Source organism: Electrona antarctica (assembly GCF_951216825.1).
Source record: "Electrona antarctica genome assembly, contig: scaffold_260, whole genome shotgun sequence".
In the NCBI taxonomy this organism is placed as follows: domain Eukaryota; kingdom Metazoa; phylum Chordata; class Actinopteri; order Myctophiformes; family Myctophidae; genus Electrona; species Electrona antarctica.
The window spans coordinates 21,267-45,493 of NW_027638055.1; the positions used below are offsets into that span (position 1 = coordinate 21,267).

At 45.9% G+C, this 24,227-nt stretch overlaps 1 protein-coding gene across 1 annotated transcript; it reads right to left on the reverse strand.

The window, feature by feature from the left end:
* Nucleotides 1-668: 668 nt before the first annotated feature.
* LOC306918428 (metabotropic glutamate receptor 3-like) lies at nt 669-14,111 on the reverse strand (the record flags this gene model as incomplete). Its single annotated transcript, XM_079531333.1, has 5 exons — nt 13,860-14,111; nt 10,465-10,608; nt 5,308-5,577; nt 1,889-2,202; nt 669-970 (listed from the first exon to the last, which is right to left on the reverse strand). Coding segments are annotated over exons 1-5 (1,195 nt in total), but the record flags the coding sequence as incomplete, so codon positions are not given.
* Between the last annotated feature and the right edge of the window lie 10,116 nt (nt 14,112-24,227).

The window sequence follows — 24,227 nt, forward strand, 5'->3', positions numbered from 1 at the left end:
TTACCGGAAGTATAATTTGCCACGTATCCCAAGTAGGCCTCCCGGCAATAGGTGTCGCCATAATTCACTTTTGGGTTACCCTCTGAACTCAAATACATTACTTCCCCATGTCCAAAGGATGTTATGACTTATGTAGTATAAAATGTTGTCACTGATGATGTGTCAGTGAGAGATCGTTTTAACGCTGTACGGACCTGCCATTTCTCTCCCGATGTGATTTGTAATATATATCAAATGGAAAATCCCCATAGCTCTGGTGTGGACTTCTTTCTTCCGTGTCTGGTGTCAAACTCATTCTAAGGTATTCTGGTATACTGATACTTCTACTCTGCCTATTCTTTCCTTTTAGTATTATAGTTTTCCTCTAAAGTATTTATCCTTAAAAGGTATTACTATAGAGTTACAGTTGAACATTATAACAGTAAAGATAAAGTTAATATTCACTTGTTTAAAAGGTTTACAGTCCTTCTGACTTGAGTACTTGTACTCTATTACATTCTTACAAATTCTCCTCCACGGTACTCCTCCAGAGTCCAGATGATTGATTGGTCTTCGATCCTTCCCTTATCCTAAATTTATATGCATCAGTCCTCTAATGACATCTCTGTGTTTTCTCATCTCCTCTGGTTTGATCTTCCCCTCTTCCCCCTTTTTTCCCATGCTCTTACCTGCAAAGCTGACATTGAGGAGATAATCCCTGTAGAGGCGGCGTCCATCCAAGGCCTTCATGGCGTCACACAGCTTGGTGGTGTTGGCGCACAGGCTCCGCTGCATGCCGTGGAGGGCGTGAGCCATGGCGTATACGGCATTCACCACGAACATGATCTTGGACTCCGGCTCGAAGGTCTCCTTATCCACCGACAGGCCGTCGCGGCACAGTGGGAGAGCGGAAGTCCCTCCTCTCTCTCCGGATACCGCGCCTCCTCCTCCCAGGGAGCACTGGTGTCTCTGCTCCCAGAATTCCCTGTACCTGTCACGGTGGAGTCAAGAGGGTAGGACCCAAATGGGTACACCCAAACATATACGTGTCAAGAGGTGGCAAGAAAGCGCCTAGAGCAGGTGTCTCTTCCGGGTTATTAACAGCTGGTGGATGGAAATGACGCTTGCGCGTGGCTGTAATTTGACGCGTCGGCAAAGCGCTTCCGTTTTTTTGGGGCCAACGCGTCCCAGTTACATCAAGTACATCATCATGACATAACATAGACACTATGTCTATTTGCTCAGACACTATGACGTAAAATTCTCCATTCATTGTCAATGGGAATTTAATGTTTGTGTAGGACAAAAATAGACACTATGCCTGCTCAGACACTATCAATTCTCTATTCATTGTCAATGGGAATTTTATGTTTGTGTAGGACAAAGTTTATGAAATCACAGGTGAATCACAGGTGAGACAAGACAGGTAACATGAGAAAAACAGGAAACACAACAAAGTACAAAAAAAACTGTGTAAAGTAAAACTCACTGCAAAACTAAGAAACAAGGCAACAATACCACAGAATCAATAACCTTGCGTCACCAGGCTCTCCACCTCGGAGGAAAGCCTGGTCTGTGTTACTAGATTTCTGTGTTATCCGGTCGGGAGCGGATGATATTGTTATGTTATGTTGTAGTCATTGTTTTGTAGTCATCAGGCCGGAACCCTCTATACCAGAACATCCTTTCCCTCAAACAGGAAGAATAATACCTTCCCAATAAAACGCCTTGATGTGGCGTAGTGCAAGTCACATGACATAACAATATCATCCGCTCCTGACCGGATCATAAACCCGAAAGGGAATGCTGCCCAGGCTACAGAATCAAAGGAACACAACAGAAATGTAAAACCCTAACTATGACTAGAAAACAGGAACGTGTGAAAAATGCAGATCGTGACAGTACGTACCAGGGGTTGCGGTTGTTCCTGACCGGGTCCAGGCCCAGGAAGTAGCGGTTGAACTCAGGCAAGGGGTTGGCGGCCAGCTCCAGGGTGATGGCGCCCTCGGCCGTGACCTCATTGCCCTTGACGATGCTCTCCTGGGCGCCCCAGCCGTCGCTGGCCACCCAGACGAAGGAGGAGGCGTTGAGGCGGGCGGCGGCCGACAGCAGCTCCCGGGCGTCGTCGCTGCGCAGGAAGAGAACGGCCACGCGCGCGTTGGGCTTCTGGAGGAGCTGGCGGATCACAGCCTCGTAGGCCTTCTTGGCGTTAGAGCGCCCCACCTGGTTAGGAGGACCGAGTATAGTTAACCCATTAAGACCTGAAGAGGACCTGATTCTACAAAATGTCTTCTAACAGTTTTCTGAAAAACCATATGTTTCTTTATCAGTGGTTCTCAAACTTTTTCATGTCAAGGACCCCCCCAGAATTTTCTTTGGCCAATATGTTGTTCCAGGGATAAGCAATATTTGAGTTAAAAAGGTTTGCTGTGAAAGAAAATAAAAATTATATTCAAAGATTTGCACGCATTTTCACGATTTAGTGAACAGATAAAGTTTAAAGTAATGGTTACAGTGGTTAAAAGCTATAAGGCAACACAGATCTAGATGTGTTAATACATCTGATTCACGTGTCCTTCACAAACAACCTAAAGGGAAAAACTGTACTGAATTACAATCATATAGTGTGAAAATATGTCATTGCTGCATGTGCCCCGAGGGCGGCTGGATAATCATTTCTACTGCTCTCCCGTAGAGGGAAAGAAAAGAAAATAACTTGTTCCGCTCCCTAATCTGTGATACCGCGCCTCTGTGGCGAATGCAATGAAAAATGTGACAACTGTGAAAGTACCCAGGATGAGTTGCTTGAGATAAGGCCCCATTTTCTGCTTCAGCACTGATATCACTGCTCTAATATAAACCTCATTTGGGCGTTATAGAGAAGATAAGACGCGTTCAGACAAACTTTTTTTTACGAGTGCACAAAGTCAACATCCCTCTCCTCGTGTTTAGCGGAATGGTCTCTATTGGCCATGTATTGGTACATCACAGATTTGAGGCTCCGGGTATACTCAGGGGAGAGTTGCGCATGTTCATAGACCCTCTTACCAGGCCCCCCACTCTGCAAGCACCAGGCTCCCCACTCCTCACCAGGCTCCCCACTCCTCACCAGGCTCCCCACTCCTCACCAGGCCCCCCACTCCTCACCAGGCCCCCCACCACTCCTCACCAGGCCCCCCACTCCTCACCAAGCCCCCCATTTCTCACCAGGCCCCCCCCACTCCTCACCAAGCCCCCACTCCTCACCAAGCCCCCCACTCGATCCTCACCAGGCTCCCCACTCCTCACCAGGCCCCCCACTCCTCACCAAGCCCCCCACTCCTCACCCATGCACCACTCCTCACCAGGCCCCCCGCTCCTCACCCCTGCACCACTCCTCACCAGGCCCCCCACTCCTCACCAGGCCCCCCACTCCTCACCCCTGCACCACTCCTCACCAGGCTCCCCACTCCTCACCAGGCCCCCCACTCCTCACCAAGCCCCCCACTCCTCACCCATGCACCACTCCTCACCAGGCCCCCCGCTCCTCACCCCTGCACCACTCCTCACCAGGCCCCCCACTCCTCACCAGGCCCCCCACTCCTCACCCCTGCACCACTCCTCACCAGGCTCCCCACTCCTCACCAGGCCCCCCACTCCTCACCCCTGCACCACTCCTCACCAGGCCCCCCACTCCTCACCAGGCCCCCCACTCCTCACCAGGCCCCCCACTCCTCACCCCTGCACCACTCCTCACCAGGCCCCCCACTCCTCACCCCTGCACCACTCCTCACCAGGCTCCCCACTCCTCACCAGGCCCCCCACTCCTCACCCCTGCACCACTCCTCACCAGGCCCCCCACTCCTCACCAGGCCCCCCACTCCTCACCAGGCCCCCCACTCTGCACCCCTGCACCACTCCTCACCAGGCCCCCCACTCCTCACCAGGCCCCCCACTCTGCACCACTCCTCACCCCTGCGGCAGAGAAAAAAATAAAAACCTAGGCCTTTTGCACCCTGGATAGGGACGTAAAACTTTTAAACTTTTAAATGACTTGGCTGTTGTTCCATTCAATTGGAGCTTTATCTTTTTAATAAGACAGGCAATAACGATGCATTATTCTCTCTCTCTCTCTCTCTCTCTCTCTCTCTCTCTCACTCTCTCTTAGGCCGTGAAAAGCAAGACTGATAGCCTATTTAAAATCGTAACCTTGATAACCGAAATGGACTCAAGGAATTAACAATCAGGCATAGCTATAGAAGTATAGCCTGACACGTAGTCTCTCGAGCCTCGAGACTGTTGGCTCACGCAATTTTCCAAATGCTTCCGTCATACAGTTTGTGCAACGTAAGCGCTATTTTGACAACATAAAACTTGTATGGGGGTCGCCGGAACAACATATTTTCAGATGGGGTTCTGTGGTCAAATTCACATTAATTTGGAAATATTTATTTAAAAAAAGCTGGAGAATCACTGCTTTAGCCATTACTTTGTCATTACTTTAGCCATTTTTAACTCTGGGGCTGTACAAATGGAACCCAAAAGGGTCCATTTGGTTCAGTTTGTATGCACTCCCAGAATTAAAGGACAATTGAAACAGTTGTTGAAAAAACAACAAAAAACTACAAAAAACAACGTATGACTCCACAATAGAGTAGGCCTACCTATAGTAATAGTTTTAATCTGTTCTTATTTTTTTCCAATTTCTTATTTTCTCAATGTCAATGTCAACTTAACTCTGAGAGAGTACAAATGGAACCAAATGGACCTGTTATGGTCCAATTTGTTCCATTTGTATACAAATGGAGTGCCAAAAGCCCTTAAATATGATGGCAGGGCTCTAGCAGTGATTCTCATCATTTGAGTGTCGCTTTGCGCCACGTTGTGACCTGGTAGATTGGCTATTTTCACTGTATACTTCTTAAACATGTGTTGTAATTTATGGAATTTCTTAGATTTTTCTTCATTTCTTCATGACATTACTGAAAAATAAAAATCTTTAGATTTTGTTAATTTTCATTTATTTTCATTTTTTGTTTTTCTTTTAGGTTTCATGACCTAAAATGGATTTTCTGTGGTCTGGAGTTTTCTCTGGGGTTTGGAGGCCTTTTGAGCTGCAATGAAAAAGGCAAAACAGTGACATCTGCTGGCGAATCCCATTAACATGGGATTTGCAGGCTGTGACATTACGAACAGCAGGAAAATCAGAGCACTAAAAGTTCAGATTTTTTGGGTGCAATTGAGCTCAGAAAAAAACGTTTTTGGAAAATGTTTTCAAATAATAATAATTAAAAATGGGTCCCGACACCCACTATTTGGGAAACAGCGCTCCACAGTGTGTACACTTACCTTCTCGGAGGTGGCGATGCAGATGTTCCTCATGCGCGCCTCCTGCTCGAAGGCCTCGATGCCCGTCTCGCCGTAGTCACCCTCCGACGCCACGGTGGACACGTACGTCCAGTTGAAGAGCCGCAGGATCTCGGCCATGGCCTTGGCCTGGTAGAAGTCGGGCGGCACGGTGCGGGCAAAGTAGTCGTAGCGGCTCTTGTCGCTGAGCTTGGCGCTGGTGGAGGCGTAGCTGATCTGAGGGATCTGGAAGAGTCGGAGGAGGTTGGCCACCTGGAGACACACAGAGTGCAGGAGGAGGACAATCAGTGGTGTAAAGCAGTGGTTCTCAACGTTTTTGGGGCTGGGGAGTCGGACCCCCGGAAATGCTTTGGCCCTGCATGTCTCATAAACCTTCTGACTGACTTTGTGGTCACTGAAGGATAGCATTATGTCATAATATTGTGTTTATATGTCAATGATATTAAGGATACATTGGTTAGTATGGTTAGCGTACTAAACCTTTTTCATCAGCATTTTAGCCACGGACCACCATTTGATGAGATTTTTGCCTTGCAGACCCAAAACGAAACAATATTTTGTTATCTTTGGATACGATTTTGGCCACAATTCCATACTGTATTGATGTTGGTACCATAGGAGAGATAACAGGCAAACCGTGATCAAACTAACAAATATTCTACATTCTCTAGTGTAAACTTCTTGGAAATTAAGTAATGCAGATATTTAACTTTAAATTAACTAATTTAAACCAAATGGACCTGTAGAGGTCCATTTGGTTTCATTTTACACTCCCAAGAGTTTAAGATCTAACTAGAAAAAGTGCCCTTCTGGGCACAGGTCTCCACCAGGAGGATATGAGTGTGTGTGATGTTTGGCAAAATGTTCAGAGTAATATAAACATGTTTTTTTGTTTCTTGCAACAATTTTCTTCATTTTGTTGAGGAAATGCAGAGCCAGATCACTCATAGCATCTCTGAGGATAGAATTCTGGATGAGCAGTACAAAACAGGCTACTCCTGAAAACTTTGGAAGGCAATCTTAGCTAATCAGTGTAGAATCTGAGAAATCCAACAGGCTCGTCTTGATCACATGACTACAGAGATCATGTGTACCGATTTTCGTGAGATTTGGATGAAATCTGTGCGAGTAACATAAACAATGTGTTTTGCAGAAATCGGCCTCATGGTGGCGCTATAACCGGCAGATGTGGAGGGATGCAGGGAAAATGTTTTTCCATGGCCTCTAGGGAGTGCGTATGCATAAGTTGTGGATGCAGTTATAGGTAAAAACAGGAATTGGCCTGTTATAGCGCCACCCTGAGGCTGATTTGGGAAAGAAATAGTGGCATGTCGTCCTCGGCCTAGTGGAAATGTGCGTCTATAATTTGATGGAAATTGGACACTGTGTTTGTGATTTGTGGCATTTTGTTCGAAACGGACCAATCATGTGAGCTTTGGAAGCCAATCTTAGCCAATCAGGATGGAAGATGGGAAATTGTGCAGATCTGTGTTGATCACATGACTATGGAGATAGTGTATACCGAATTGTGTGATGTATGGATAAAATGTGTACGAGTTATCTACAGAAATGTGTTTTGCCTAAATCGGCCTCATGGTGGCGCTATAACAGGCCGTTGAGGAATATTTGGGGCAGAGGTTCGTCGTTGGCATCCAGGGAGTGTGTGTGCACAGTTTGGCATAAATCGGGCCAACGGTGCCGGAGATTAGCTGATAACGGACGGACGGAAGGACGGACGGACGGAAGGAAGGAAGGACACACGGACGGAGTGCAAAACATACTCTCTCCCCATGCCTTCGGCCTGGTGGAGACAATAAAGGTCCATTTGGTTACCAACTCTCCATCACCTCCTGGACCACCTGGAACCTCCTCAAGGACCACTGGTGGTCCCTGGACCACTGGTTGAAAACCACTGGTCTAAAACGCCACTGCACCACTGTATCACCCTGCATTACTCATCTGCCAAGAGAAAAGCCTGGTCACAACCAAGGCAGAGTGTCGGGCTGGAACATCCGTCAGATGTATTTCCCCCGGATACGATATTTTTTCGACCAATCATAAGACTTGTTTCATTCACAGAGAATGTAAACTGATTTGTAAAGCGTCAACATTATTTTCTTGAGCAGTACTTCCGCCAAAATCCCGCAACTTCCGCCCCCCCCAAAAAAGATACCCTCTACAACGTAGGTCTTGCCCAGTGTGGTGAGCACCCATGGGACCAGTGAATGAGTTTGACTCTACTGCTGGCGGGGAGCCACAGGGAGAGAGTAGAGCAGGGGAGGGGAGGGAAGGGAAGGAGGATGTATTGTAGTATAGCAAAACTGAACTTGGAGAAACTGGTGCAGTAGAGCGGTGCTGTGTGTTTCCATTCCTGTTTCTAATGCGAGTCACACTCCCAGGCATTCACACGCATGCACGCACGCATGCACGCACGCACGCACGCACGCACGCACGCACGCACGCACGCACGCACGCCACATAGAAGAGGATGGCTGCTATGCAAACGACTGCCAGACATTGGCATTTAGTTGCGCATGTATACACATACTACTTCATTTAGAGGCAGAGAGCCACAGAGAGCGAAAGTGCATATGAAAGCGCGAGAGAGAGAGAGAGAGAGAGAGAGCGAGAGAGAGAGAGAGAGAGAGAGAGAGACTTCCCTGGCGCGAGAATCAGGGAAGTAAAAGCACGTATTAGTTGGAGTAGTAGAGCAGTAAGTCTGGTCTGGTTAAATCACCCACAGCAGCAGCAACAACACAAACTCCACCAAAAACAAGCAGCAGTTGAAATATAGGCCTACAGCATTATTGTCTCCACCAGGCCGAAGGCATGGGGAGAGAGTATGTTTTGCACTCCGTCCGTGTGTGTGTGTGTGTGTGTGTGTGTGTGTGTGTGTGTGTGTGTGTGTGTGTGTGTGTGTGTGCGTGTGTCCGTCCTTCCTTCCGTCCGTCCGTCCGTTAACAGCTAATCTCCGGCACGTTGGCCTGATCCATGCCAAACTTTGCACACATACTCCCTGGATGCCAACGATGAACCTCTGCCCCAAATATTCCTCAACGGCATGTTATAGCGCCACCATGAGGGCGATTTAGGCAAAACACATTTCTGTATATTACTCGTACACATTTTATCCATACATCACACAATTCGGTATACACTATCTCCATAGTCATGTGATCAACACGGATCTGCACCATTTCCCATCTTCCATCCTGATTGGCTAAGAGCAGGGCAATTCCTGTTTTTACCTATACAGTAACTGCATCGATCTGTATGCAACTTATGTACGTGCACTCCCTAAAGGCCATGGAAAAACATTTTCCCTGCATCCCTCCACATCTGCCGGTTATAGCGCCACCATGAGGCCGATTTCTGCAAAACACATTGTTTATGTTAGTCGCACAGATTTCATCCAAATCTCACGCAAATCGGTACACATGATCTCTGTAGTCATGTGATCAAGAGTGGCCCGTTTTGTACAAAATGCTGCACATGTCCTGCTCATCCAGAATTCTATCCTCTACAAAATGAAGAAAATTGTTGCAAAAAACAAACAAACAAATTTTTTTTATATACTCCTAAACATTTTGCCAAACATCACACACACTCCTATCCTCCTGGTGGAGACCTGTGCCCAGAAGGGCACTTTTTCTAGTTATTGTGTGTGATGATGGACGGGGAATGGAGGGCTAAACGAACGGGATGGAAGAGGTCGACTACGGGGAGACACCGAAAGAAAGAAAGAAAGAAAGAAAGAAAGAAAGAAAGAAAGAAAGAAAGAAAGAAAGAAAGAAAGGGGGATTGAGTGAGTGAGAGAGTGAGTGAGAGAGAGAGAGAGAGAGAGAGGGAGAGAGAGATAGAGAGAGAGAGAGAGAGAGAGAGAGAGAGAGTGTGAGAGGCAGGAGGGTTTTTTGTGCAGTCACGGACGAGTAGGAGAGAGGGAGGTTTTATGCTAAACTATGCAAATGCCAGCACTCTGCTGCGAGAGCAAGTGGAGAGCACACAATACGACACCGACGGAACATGATTCATATCGATATAGGCACACATACGCAGCTGAGATGATCATGATTCGGCCATGCCAATGTGTCACGGAACAAAAGAGAGAGAGAGAGAGAGAGAGAGAGAGAGAGAGAGAGAGAGAGAGAGGCTACTCATGCAGTAAATGTATCTTGTGTGAGTGTGTAAAAATGGACCCGTTGTGGATTCATTTTTGCACTCTCAGATTTCATGGTGTACATACAGTTAGTGGATGATAGTGATAGCGATGGAATGTCTGTCAGTGTCTGTAATCTGCCTAATCTGTTTGTCTGTAAATTGCTGTAATCTGCCCAACGAACCTGTGTGTCTGTAATCTGCCAAACCTGTGTGTCTGCTTGCCTGCATGCACAAAGTGCACAGTCAAGATAAATGTTCATCTATCCACTTGTAAATTCTACACTGCACAAATATACACTGTCAGAGTGTACAATGTTACACTCTCAGAGCTAAAGGTGGGGGAGTGCAGAATCTCTATTCTGATCATCATTACTAGTGCCCCCCCCCAAAAGAAAACTCTGGGGTGGAAGTGCGGAAGGCATACTACGCCACGCTGCCACTCAAGTGACTATACTGGCCAATCACAGAGCGTCTTTTCCGGGACTTGTCAGACCCAAACATCCGCTCTGTGACGCACATGGAAGCTTCTGTGAAGAAGCACCAACGGGGAAGCTTGCCCTCCCTTGAGAGCATTCGCCCCAGAGCCGGAAGAGGCGTCTATACAGTTGGAGGCCATCGATATTGTCCTTTTCTTTTTGCTTAGGTTTGCGTGATCTGCGCAAAAGGACAGTTAACCCATTTTGGGCGGGAACCCCTTTTGGTGTTTTAAACATTATGTTATAATTTAGCTATTGAAAAACAGCAGATCTACAAGCTCATAGCGCGCCACCGAGTGGCGCGCTATGAGCTTGTAGGTCTGCTATTTTTGAAAAATCGTGAAAATATTTATTTCAGAAAACTGGAGGATTTAGAAGGATTTTTTAAAATTTTGAGGTCAGGCCTAAATGGGTCAAATGATAAGGGACAATATCGGTGGCACCCAACTGTACCTTTCTACTGTATGTCTATGATGGGAACCCCTGCTCTAATCTGTGTTGTTACCTGTATGGAGACGCTGCTGTAGGACCCTCCGATGACCGCAGCGATGGCCAGGGGGCTGTCGTCCTGCAGGGCGTACGAGCCGTCTGGGCAGATGAACTCTGTGTCGTCCACCTTGGTCAGGGATGCTCGCACAAACTCCAGAGCCTGCCGAACGCAACCATGGGGACACGTATGAAAGAGTGTTAATTTTAAACCCATTAAAACTGGGAAAGCATAATTTGCCTTTATGGTCAATGTCATATGACGACATATCACAGATTAGCCTGCAATTAATTTAGATTTTCTTTTTACCTATAATGTCATGCCTAAATAAATAGGGATGACAATATTGAAGTGGTTAAAAAGCAGACTTAATTCTCATCAAGACAATAGCGTCTTAAACATGTTACGCTGGATGCTTCCTTTCTCTAGTAGCTCCACAACGAAATCCTCATTCTGTTTTTAAATTAAGATAAAAACAATCCCTAAAGGAGAATTCTGGCATATTTGATTATTCGGTTCATTTAGCTCATTACACTTCCATTACTGTGTCTGTGTGTGTGTGTGTGTGTGTGTGTGTGTGTGTGTGTGTGTGTGTGTGTGTGTGTGTGTGTGTGTGTGTGCGTGACACATGTGCTTGTGAAGTTGTGAGTGTGTACATGTGTGTATAATATAATATATTAGTGATGCGTGTGCCAGGTTTTTTTCATAACCTGCCCGTCCCTGTTTTTCCGGTCCAATTTCTCCCCAGTGAGGGTGGGAGGGCGAGAGCCCTGTATGCAGATTCAAACACACTGTCTTATTTACTACAACAAACAACCTTTACAATTGTTTTAGTTGCCTTATGTTCAAGATTCATAACTTGTAATATGCTATTGGCTATTTGTATTCTTTTTGGAAAAATATAAAAAGATGGAAAGGCTATATTATTTTACTTATATTGACCCTATAAACAATTTAGTATAATTTAGTATATGTAAGCCCTACAACAACTTCCGTGAACCGACTTCACTGTAGTAGCCTTTTCATAAATTATATTTGTACTTGTCTGCTGTCGTGGAAGTTTATAGTTAGAGAAATTCAAAGTTTAGTAGAAGTTGAATTATAGCAAACTGGACATTTGTATACTGAATGTTTCCTTTATCTTCGTGTTGCGCTTCTGTTTTTATACATCCTGTTGTCCTTCAAGTTCCACAGCCGTCTGCCGTCCAGACGGCCCCCAGCCCCTCCCACCTCTCACTGGGGAGAAATCGGGTAGTAAGAACGGGCTGCCCAGCTGCCACGGGAGCCAACTCATCCCAACCTGCCCCGCAAAACAATATATGAATCAACGACCCGCCCGTCCCGCGACCCGCAAAACCTAAAAGTTGCCTGCTGACCGGCTTTTCAACACCCAGCAAGTCCAGTCCATTCAATTTCTTTCTGGACCATTTTCCCAACAATTTATCTGTGCAGCACTTCGTCCCGATTGTTGTTAGGCCTCCTCACAGTGAGGGCTAGATCTTATGCCATGCTTTATCCGCAAGTAATAAACATTTTCCGTGAATTACGCATTTAGGAGCTTCCACTATGCGTAAACGTTATCCTGCGGCCACACGACCCACTATTCATTTTGCCAACACCTATATATTTGCGGGTGGAGGTGTGTCTGTAGGTGTGTTGATGCACTTTCCCTATATTTGCTATCTTATGCACACAGGTTTAGGACAACGGAAAGTGCCTCTTAAAACCACCCGTAATGCGAGTCCGCTTGATAAAAGAATGGCTCCTGATTTGGAGCTGCCTCAACGCAAAACATTCACTGCAGCTCAGAGGTCTCGTTCTGTCTGAATTCTCCACAAATCTTCGTATTGTAATTTTCCCATAATCAGAGTGTCAATTCCTTGTGCTCATTGTGTTTAATTGTCTAGTCAAGTCAAATAAGTTATTAGATTTGTGCCAAGGCGCATCGTGCGCAATTCCCTCGTTCAGTTTCATCACCCCATTACGCAGCTAATATGTAATGGATTTAAATAATGTAAAATTCCCCATAATCAGTAACACGTGCTGATACTGATACGTCATCAGTAGAAAAAAAAATTTAATACTAGATGGGGGTTATTTCTAATGTGATTTCACCATAGTTCAGTTTAAGTCTATTTAATTAATCCGATTTCCCGAACTTCCGTTTTCGCTTGATACCGTTTCATAGAGAGGCAGTACACTCGCGATCTAGATACCAAATGAAAGATCGCAATTTACAGATTACACAGCACTTTGAATTTAAAAAAATGGTCCTGATTTGAGCTAGCTGTGAGTCAATGAAATGACGTGTGTTTTTTGTGCATTTCTGTGGAGAGAAAAGAAAAAAGAAAAAGAAACAACACTCGGGGGGTTGTCCAGCACAACTTAGTAGGGGTGGGACGATATGGGTTCCTCACGATACGATATATATCGCGATATTAGGCCCTCGATAACGATAATATCACGATATTCGATATATTGCGATATTTGCGATATATCGATATATTGTATGAAATTTCATCAACGATATATCACGATATCTGCAACTACAAAATACTTGGAACTGAAAAAATGCAGCATTTCGTATTCCCACAAAGCTGTTTGGAGACTTTGGACAAATCACCATCCAGTAATTCAGTACTTCTGGTTGCTGTGGAATCTGAGTGGGATTTGCTTTATTTTAGCTGTCATTTCCTCCTTTTCTAAACATGTTGTTCATCACTTCATTATGAACAACAAGTTTTTTTTCTTTTCCGATATCGATATTTTAATAATCAATATCGATTATTTATCGCGGGAGGACGTATCGATATATATATCACCATATCGATATTTCAGCACACCCCTACAACTTAGCTGTGTTGGTCGCGGAGTGGATGGCAGAATAGTCAGATACTGGACACAAAACCCTCTCTTCCATAAGGCAAGATCCAGGGCATAATGGATTATGGATAATAGATCTCTTAAAAGGCAATGGTATCTGGCACACGTTGCATAACGCCCAAACCACACCTATGCATAATGTAATGGGTAGCGGAGGTGTTTTAAGGATTTAGGTGGTGGCACAAGATAGCATTTTTTATGGGGGGATGCCTCTTACACAATACTAATTCCCCAAATTGAGGAAATAGGGCTCCTGGCGCGAGATGGAGCCCTGAGTGTGCATGGGACATTCAAATTAAGTTGCAGCTGGGATATCAGGACATCATTAGAGGCAGCTGTGAATACTTGATCAAATAAGCAACACATTGAACAAGCTAGATGATTTCAGGAGGATCACTAATATATAATCATATAATATATAATTTATTTTAAAAATATCCTTTTTTAATGCTGTGCATGGCCAAGTTAGTCTAGAACAAGTTATCAGGCGACCAAGTCAATATACAGCTTTAATAGACCACGTGAGACACCTGTTCCAGTGCATAGGTGTCTCGTGAGCAGGTGTCCAGGATGTGAACGCCCAGCGAGACGCCGGGCAGCAGGTCGGGGTTGCCGTTGATTTGGTCGATGGCGAACAGCATGGCCTCCAGCCTCTGGATCCCCCGGTCCTCGTTCACGCGGCCGCACTCCTCCATGCCGGCCCCCTTCTCGTGCACCGGGAAGAGGCCGCCGAGCACCAGGTCCCCCTCGATGCGAATCTCCCGGCGGGCCTGCGGGGGGTCCACTCCGGAGAGCACGACACTCCGGCAGATTGTGACGACCAGGATTAGGACGGGAAGGCGTGCGATCATGGTCGGCTGTGGCATGGGTAAAAACGGAATGGGGATGGGTTTGGCAGAGAGTGAGAGAGAGAGAGAATGTGGTGAGGGATGAGAGGAAAGGGGGGGTGGCTGAGGGAAAGGGGTTACGGGGAGGAAGGGGTTATGGATGTGGTGTGCAGTGGGGTGGGGGTGTGGGCGAGGAGCGGTGACCGTGGATGCTGGGCCTGTCCGTGGTCCATGAACCGGTCAGCGAGAGCTGGACTGGAACGCACATGGAGGAAGAGACCATCTGGACATCAGCCCTGTTCAGAGAGGAAAGGAGAGATGTGGAGAGAAGAGAAGACGAAAAGAATAGCACAGAGAAGAGGAAGAACAGAGGAGAGGAGAGGAAAGGAAAGGAGAGGAAAGAAAACCAGTGGAGAGGAGATAAGAGGAGACAGTACCAGTGTTTAGTTTAGTCATAGTCTCTTGAATAGTTTTCCTTTAGTTTTAGTCACATTTTAGTCACCTGGAATGTTTTAGTGTTACTCAAGTCGACTAAATATCATAGGATTTTAGTCGACTAAATCTACAGTTGATTTTGTCGACTAAAATGTATTTTGGCGGCCCTTGATGCTGTTGTAATGGCTGATTTTACGCTTGCTGAAAATAGCAGATCTACAAGCTCACAGCGCGTCGCATATAGCATCGTAGCTTATAGTTTTCATTTAGTTTCCATCACTGGTGCAGGGCCGACAGGGCCTGCAAGGCGGGAACTGCCCATAGATCCGAAGTCCCGTTGGTCCGAACATGCACTGCTCCCGTGCTTGCGGTTATGTTTAGGTTAGGATTAGAGATAGGGATAGTAATTTCGGAACAAGGAACCTTCTGACTAACGACACGGCACCCTGCAAGGCATTCTCTGCTGGCCCTGCAGAAATTTATATTTTATAATAAGTTTTTATTTTTAACAAATATATTGTATTTATTTCGCTGCGACTGCACTGTTTCTCACTCAGACAACAGCGCTAATCTTTTTCTAACCAATGAGATTTATTCCTTGTGTTGTCTCCGGGTAAAATTCTCTACCGTGAGACCTTCAGAATCTCCACAGAATCCCCCTGCTGTTGAATTGAATGGGAGCAATATAGAGATTGACAGGTTCTTTAACCAATCAGATTTCGAGTTTGCCCTGCTGGGCGTTTTCTTTCAAGTGCCAGGGTACTCTAGCTGGCCTTTGGTGACGTTAACGTCTTGCCTGTATCCCATCGCTGGTGGAAAATATTGTCCAACTTTCTGCGCGAGTTCCCGTCTATGGGGTTGATTGAGCTTGCTAAATTAACAGATTTAACTCACAAACAAACACGGAAAATGGCTGGACTAGGAGAACAAACTGTGTTGAAGCCCTTTTAGAGAAGGACGGACTTCAAGAAAAGCTTGCCATTGTAACGAAGGGTCGACCATGATATGATCAGCCAGGATATTACATGCGATGCAATGCGATGCAGCTTATCGACCATTGATCGTTTTATGGCCGGGTCCGGGTTGAAGAGAAAAACAAATTATACGTTAGTACCCGGGCCGGCTGGGCGCTGGCTATGGTTGTTGTGGCTGGTGCTACAGTGTGTGGCCGAGTCTCTCTCAAGCTCAGTGCCCACTTGGTTGTAACTGTGTGTGTGTGTGTGTGTGTGTGTGTGTGTGTGTGTGTGTGTGTGTGTGTGTGTGTGTGTGTGTGTGTGTGTGTGTGTTTAGTCCCCCGGTGACAGGTTGACACTTGACAGGCTGCAGCTTATTATTATTGTTTGTGTGCTTTCGTTTTTTTTCATAGTTTTAGTCGACAAAATCAACACAGGAGAGTACAACAGAGGAGACTAGAAAAAGTGCCCTTCTGGGCACAGGTCTCCACCAGGAGGATAGGAGTGTATGTAATGTTTGGCTAAATGTTTAGGAGTAACATAAACATGTTTCCGTGTGTGTGTGTGTGTGTGTGTGTGTGTGTGTGTGTGTGTGTGTGTGTGTGTGTGTGTGTGTGTGTGTGTGTACCGATTTGCGTGAAATTTGGCTAAAATCTGAAGGAGTAATATTAGAAAATGTGTTTTACGTATGTTGGCCTCCTGGTTTCTTCCTCGGCCTAGTGGGAATGTGCGTGCACAATTTCTGGGGAATCACACGATGTGTTCATGATTTGCAGCATTTTGTTTGAAACTGAGCACTCCTGCGAACTTTGGAAGCCAATCTTAGCCAATCAGGATGGAGTCTGAGAAATCTGAAAGACCCGTTTCGTTGAATGGCTCTAGAGAGACTGTGTACCAATTTGCGTGATGTTTGGACAAAATCTGTAGACGGTACTGTCCAAAAACTTGTTTTGCACAAAGTGGCCTCCTGGTGGTGCTATAACAGGCCGTTCTGGAAATTTTGGGGCAGAGGTTCATTGTTGGCATCCAGGGAGTGTGTGCGCAAAATTTGGCATCGACTGGGTTAACGGTGCCGGAGATTAGCTGTTCACAGACGGACGGACGGACGGACACACAGACACACGGACACACGGACGGATGGAGTGCAAAACATACTCTCTCCCCATGCCTTCGGCCTGGTGGAGACAAAGAGCAGATGTAACGGTAACAATCCAATCCATTTGTCACAATATAATGACCAAAATGCCATCAAGAGCCATCAAGGGTCTCTCAAGACTCTGTCTGTCTGCTGCGGTGCTACTGACTTAAACATGTAATGTTGCATGTTGTTAGTAGGAATAAAAAAAAGAGCAAGATGTTTCCTGTTTAACAGGAAACGGAGGTTGTTTATTTTATTATTATTATTTTTAATCAAAAACTAACTTGACCAGTTTGGAGATTGTATGCCACTCTGTCTCTCTCTCGTTTGCTCTCTCTTGCCATCAATATTAGCAAACTTTATCTTTTACTTTGACTTGTGCACCATTGTATGTGCGTGCACGGCTACGCGCGTGCATGTGTCTTGCGTGTGTGCGCGCCCTTGGCTGTATCAGGATAAGCCAGCTCAGATGGCTGGTAGATACGTACCGTAAACCCACTGTTCTCACGCAACAGATTGGAAAAGCTCCCCTAATCTCATCTCCGTACCATCAATTCCCCATTCGCCCATGCATTCCCATCCTAACACATATACGTCTGTCTGTCTGTGAGTGCGTGCGTGCGTGCGTGCGTGCGTGCGTGCGTGCGTGCGTGCGTGCGTGCGTGTATATATATGTATATATATACTAGAATTCGACCGGCCTTTGGCCGGTCTCACTCTAGCGCCACGCCACGCCATCCAGGTGGCTAGTGCCATACTGTACTGTACCGTACTGTACCATACTGTACTGTATCAGGCTGTACTGTACCATATTGTACTGTACCGTAGTGTACTGTACCATACTGTACTGTACCGTACTGTAGCAGGCTGTACTGTAGCAGGCTGTACTGTACCAGGCTGTACCGTACCGTACCGCACCGTACCGTACCGTACCGCACCGTACCGTACAGTACCGTACTGCAACAGTAGTAGTAGATGTATTATGCCTTAATTTGCTCAGTCTTGCCATCCACTAGCGTAATGCCATGCATCAATTGTATAGAGCGTCGCAGTCCCGCCCCCTTTCAGAACGCCGAGGGCACCAGAAGAGAATTTTCCATTCATTTTTCCCATAGATGTTTCGAAACATATTTATTTAAAGACCTGTAAGCCTCGGACAAAGCCAACAGCCGAGTTGATAAATCATGACAATAAAAAGTTTTTTGGGGGGCGAACAAATAATTAGAAAGAAGAAAAACTCAAAAAAGTGTTGTACCCTGGCCTTTATTTCTTCCTTCTAATTATTAGTTCGGCCCCAAAACATTTGTTTATTGTCATGATTTGTCAACTCGGCTGTTGACTTTGTCCGAGGCTTACAGGTCTTTAAATAAATACGTTTCGAAACGTCTAAATTAATGGGAAATTCTCTACCGGTGCCGTCACAGGGGGCGGGACTGCGACGCTCTATCCCAGTGATAGAGCTTTCTTGCTCCAATTACCTACTAGGCATCTAGGCAGGGGAAGACAATGTAGTGTAATCTGTCTTCTGGGGCATATCTCTCCAGTCATCTGGGTCCACTTGGAGGGAAACTTTCAGCTGCCCCGACTTGATAGGACCTGGAATTCTTCCATTTACGCTCTGAGCTCCCAGAACTCATCAAGGACCTTTGTTACTTATGCAGTGTAGTGACTATGTCATCTAATTTGATGTGGAAATAATACATTGTATTATTTAATACATTGTGTGTGCAAATCCATTTTGAAACACTCAGAATATATAGAATTCTTTCTGCATAATGCCTGTTTAGTGAATGTTTGAGGTGCTGTTAAACGAGATTCAACAGCAATAAGACTAACATCTCTCACCATTTCCGTTATATTTTTCTGTCTCCCTCACGCCTCACCTATACCAGCTATTCACTTAATACAATGCCACAAAAAGCCCTGTTTTCCCATTTTCTCTTAGCTTTCTCAGGTCTCTCATGTAACTGCAGTTCTCAGGAGGGATGAGACAGAAGCTGGAGTTGACATCCTGACTATAAAAATCACTCAGACTAAGTAGGGGGCTTGTAGTCAAAAACTCTGTTTACTCAGTGTGTGTGTGTGTGTGTGTGTGCGTGCGTGCGTGCGTGTGTGTGCGTGCGTGCGTACGTGCGTGCATGCGTACGTGCGTGCGTGTGTACGTGCTTGCGCGCAATGCAGGTAGGAGGATGAAAGCATCTCACAGAAGCAGACAGCTTTAGGCTGCTACAGTGCTGTGTAACAACACACAGATACACGCACGCGCACGCAAACACACACACACACACACACACACACACACACACACACACACACACACACACACACACACACACACACACACACACACACACACACACACACACACACACACACCCAGGAGCTGGCCTGTTCTGACCTCACAACACTCCATATTTGGGCATGCCTGACAGAACTCCATACATAGGAATAAAGGGACACAGAACAGAAATCTGACATCATTCTGACGTCGGGCATAAAAGGGACACAGACATAATATCTGGGTGGGGCATTCATTTCCAACATTTATCATTCCAAGTGCCCAACGGTCACCACCATAAATATACATAAAGTCTAGATGGCTTAAGGCGGAGTTTCTGACGTCGTTCACCCGGCGGCCATCTTACTTCAGGGCTACAGTACAGTATGTTCAATGGCAGCTCAAACAAAAACAGTCATAACTCGCTCAAATCTTGACGGATTTACAAACAGGTTGGTTTATTACAAACGTTGTCAACGTGGCTATGATTCAGGACGCTTATCTGCTTAATTTTGTTTTTTATATGAACGTCGTATAAAAACATATAAGTATGCGGACGTCTCTGACGTTTATAACAAACCAAACCGTTTGAAAATCGGTTGAAAATTGAGCAAGTTGTGGTTATTTAAAAGTACATGCCCCATAGACACAATGTTATGTGTCCCCGAGGTAAGATGGCCGCCACGTAGCAACGTCGCTCTCCATTGGCCAGAGCGCGGGTGAGCCATCTAGCTTTCTTATCTATGGTCACCACCGTAGAGGCCCCACGGGCACCTCTATCTATAAATGCACAAAATCTCTCTGTGTGTGTACTGTACGTCTGAAATCCACGTAACTCGAGGAAACCGTTCGCCCCGCCGACTTCAAATTCACCTGTCATTTGTCTTTGTCAGGGTTATCCAAACAGGGGCAGGCACATCAGATGCAGTCATCCCTGTATGTGATTACAATTATATATATTTTTTAGCCTGGCATTCGTCATCCATTGGTTTGGTGATGATATACTGTACTAGTACACTACAGTTACAGTATGATGTATATGCATGAACTAACCTTTCCGTGCCAATACCCTGTTTGAACGCCTCGTCGCCATGCAATGTCTGTACAGTAATGTACCATGAAACAGTCTGTTTTTAAGCATGTTTGTCGTCTTGCATTGTGTACGCAGCTCTCTCCCTCTTTCCTGTCAATCTCCACTTGTATCTATCAATAAAGGCAGAAAAGCCTAAAACTAATCTTAAAAAAGGTGTGTGTGTGCGTGTGTGTGTGTATGTGTGTGTGCGTGCGTGCGTGCGTGTGCGTGTGCGTGTGTGCGTGTGCGTGCGTGCGTGCGTGCGTGCGTGCGTGCGTGCGTGCGTGCGTGCGTGCGTGCGTGTGTCTGTGCGTGCGTGCGTGCGTGCATGTGTCTGCGCACACGCATGTGCGTGTGCGTGTAGGCCTAATGTAAAGGTGTGTAAAAAAAAATGAATAACTGCAGACCATCTCACTCAAGGCCTTTAACAGCATGCTTTAATCTAATTGGCAGCTCATGAAATCAATTCTTGGAGAGTATAGTGCCAAAGAACATCTTACAGCATTCTTGCTGGCGTTAGCCGTAGAAATAATTGCAGTAACCAGTAACCTTTTGGAAACAGTCCAGAGCCAACTCCATTACAAACCCACAAATGATGCAGACCATAGATTGACAGAGAGACAGACAGACAGACAGACAGACAGACAGACAGACAGACAGACAGACAGACAGACAGACAGACAGACAGACAGACAGACAGACAGACAGACAGACAGACAGACAGACTGACTGACTGACTGACTGACTGACTGACTGTGGCGACTGTAGCTCAGGAGGTAGAGCAGGTCGTCCAATGATCCATGGGTCGGCGGTTCGAATCCCGGCTCCTCCTGTCTACATGTCGAAGTGTCCTTGGGCAAGACACTGAACCCCAAATTGCTCCCGATGTGCTAGTTGGTACCTTGCATGGCTTCCGCTGCAATCGGTGTATGAATGTGTGTGTGAATGGGTGAATGTAATGCACAATCTATGTAAAGCGCCCAGACAGACAGACAGACAGACAGACAGACACACACTGAGGATTTACTGTGTATGTATGTATCACATCCTACCTGACTACAGAAGGAAAGCAGTTGATTGGTGCTGGAACATGGCAGCATCACCTTAGAGACCTGTGGCACACAAAAGGAGCGCTGATGAGGGACATAGTGAGGAGGTCGTCAAACCGCACGCACGCACGCACGCACGCACGCACGCACGCACGCACGCACGCACGCACGCACGCACGCACGCACGCACGCACGCACGCACGCACAGCCTCCGTGAATTGAAATGTCACATGTGACGAACGGACGGCGATGACATGCGGAGGCCAAACCCTGCACACGATGACATGTGACAGAGCAGTGGATCCCATGTCACCTCGCACCTCGCCGTGTGTCTACAGACCTGTGTCTGCAACCTTTATGAAATTAAGTGCCATGTTTTTATTTTCTAGATAGTCAGTGTGCCATGTCAACATTCATTTTAATGACACCACAACAACATTTACAACACATTTTGATTGTCCAAGAACAGAACCTTTTCACTTCATTTTTAATATTTACTTTCACATTGTTATAATGATCATTAGACTCAATGATCACCCAGTTCGCAAATTGTGATTGGCCGGAATGAGATGATGCATGTATCATATGTATATGATAATATACTATATTACTATAATTTACTATATTGACATCTCTGGACAAAATATCGGCCAAAACATCGATAACTAGAAAAAGTGCCCTTCTGGGCACAGGTCTCCACCAGGGCAGGTCAGGTTGTGGCCTCCTGGTGGCGCTATAATAGGCCAATGTGAAAAGGGTGCCATTTCTTCATACGCCTTTGATGGCAATTGGATGATTTGAGGCATTTTGTTGCAAAAATGTGTTTTGCAAAAATCAACCTGTTGGTGGCGCTATAACAGGCCAATGTGAAAAGGGTGGGATATATTCCTCAGCCTAGTAAGAAAATGTGTGAAAGATTTCACGTAAATTGCATGCTGCGTTCATGATTTGAGGCTTTTGTTCAAAACGGGGCAATCTTGCAAACTGTGAAAGCCAATGATAGCCAATTAGGATGGAATATGAAATATCGGACAGATCCGACTTGAGCACATGACCATAGAGATACTGTGTAACGATTTGTGAGATTTTTGGACAGAATCTGGAGGAGTAATATCAAAAAATGTGTTTTACAAAAGTCGGCCTCCTGGTGGCGCTATAAAAGGAAGATGCGGAAAGTGCAGGTCAAAGGTTTGTCCTTAGCCTCTAGGGAGTGTGCATGCAACGTTTCACGCAGATCGGTGCAGTTTTAGGTAAAAATGTGAAAAGCTGCCTCATGGTGGCGCTATAACAGGCCGTTCTGGAAAATGTGGGGCAGAGGTGTGCAAAGTTTGGCATCGAGCGGGTTAACGGTGCCGGAGATTAGCTGGTAACAGACGGACGGACGCACACACGCACACACACACGGACGGAGTGCAAAACATACTCTCTCCCCATGCCTTCGGCCTGGTGGAGACAATAATGTGATATAGGACTCTCCAAAAAATCGGGCTCTACTATCCGGTCAATCTGTATGCTACTACTCGTCTCTACTTTCATCTCGTGTACACCCACCTACAGCCCCCCCCCCCCCCCCCCCCCTGCTCTGGCTGAAACAGGCTGGGCTGTGGTGGATGACACACATCCAGATGAGAGCAGCCATGCAGGGTCCAGAGCACACAGTGAGAAGAGATATCCCTCTAACCCAGGCCGCCCGTCCACACTGTTTCTGTGTGTGTGTGTGTGTGTGTGTGTGTGTGTGTGCGTGCGTGCGTGCGTGCGTGCGTGCGTGCGTGCGTGCGTGCGTGCGTGCGTGCGTGCGTGCGTGCGTGCGTGCGTGCGTGCGTGCGTGCGTGCGTGCGTGCCGTGCGTGCGTAAAACTTCAACTTCTGCATATGTGCATACAGTAGGTGAGTGTGCATGCAAATTTGAACTCTGCTAATAAACAAGAGAGATTATATTCACATGTACATTTCATTTGATGATACTCTTGAATGTATTATATTCTCTCCTTGCTCTCTTTTGCGCTCTCTTCCTTTATTTAATCTTTTCACGACTTTTTCTATTGTCATATTATCTATGCTGCTGCATTGTCTGAAGGAAGCCAGACCAAAATAAGTTTTATTCCTATGTACCTCTAACTGTACACAAGATGTATATCATGTAACAATATAAAGTACAATCTTGAACCTTGAAAGAGAGAGAGAGAGAGAGAGAGAGAGAGAGAGAGAGAGCAGTGCTCTAGACCCCCCCCCCCCCCTCCCCTATTACACGGGTCACTCACTATCAGAGGCATCTCACTGCAGGTTTGATCCAATTGTTTTGCTCTGCCCCCTGTTTTTACTCTCTTACACACACACACACACACACACACACACACACACACACACACACACACACACACACACACACACACACACACACACACACACACACACACACACACACACACACACACACACACACACACACACACACACACACACACACACACACAGAACTCTATACTGAATGTTAAATTCAGTATAGATTTTCTGTGGTTTTCTGGCTCAAACAAGTGCTCTGATTTGCCTGTGGACTGTGATGTAACAGTCCACAAATCCCATATATGACATAATGATTTTCCAGCCGATGTCACTGTTGAGCGATTTTGCTTGTTTTCTTTGCAGCTCAAAAGGCTTCAGAACACACATAGAAAACCCCAGACCACGGAAAATCCACTGAATGTTCGAAGTTCAGGTTGTGTGGGTGTAATTGAGGTCATAAAACCTAAAACTAAAAATAACCTAAAAATAAATAAAAATGAATGTCATGAAACCTTTAAGAAAGAAAAAGTGTCTTTCTTTCACTATAAAATCCAAACATGCACAGCTATAGTTCCCACATTCTGCCATACAGACACAGTTACTGCTGTCATACAGACAGATAAGGCAGAGCGTCATTAAAATGGACCGCTCACTGTGAATCACAGGAGATTGTCTGTATGTTTGCAACTAGACTACATGTGCACCTGGCCTGTATGTCTTTGAAGTGTCTAAAATCATCCGTGCACATTATTGTCCGCGCCAAGTGGAGCAGATTAAGTCAATATATCATAAGAATCGTTCACTTGATCATACAAGCACCAAAATTGGCACACAAGTGCTTCGGAACCTACTCTCTCAGAAAAG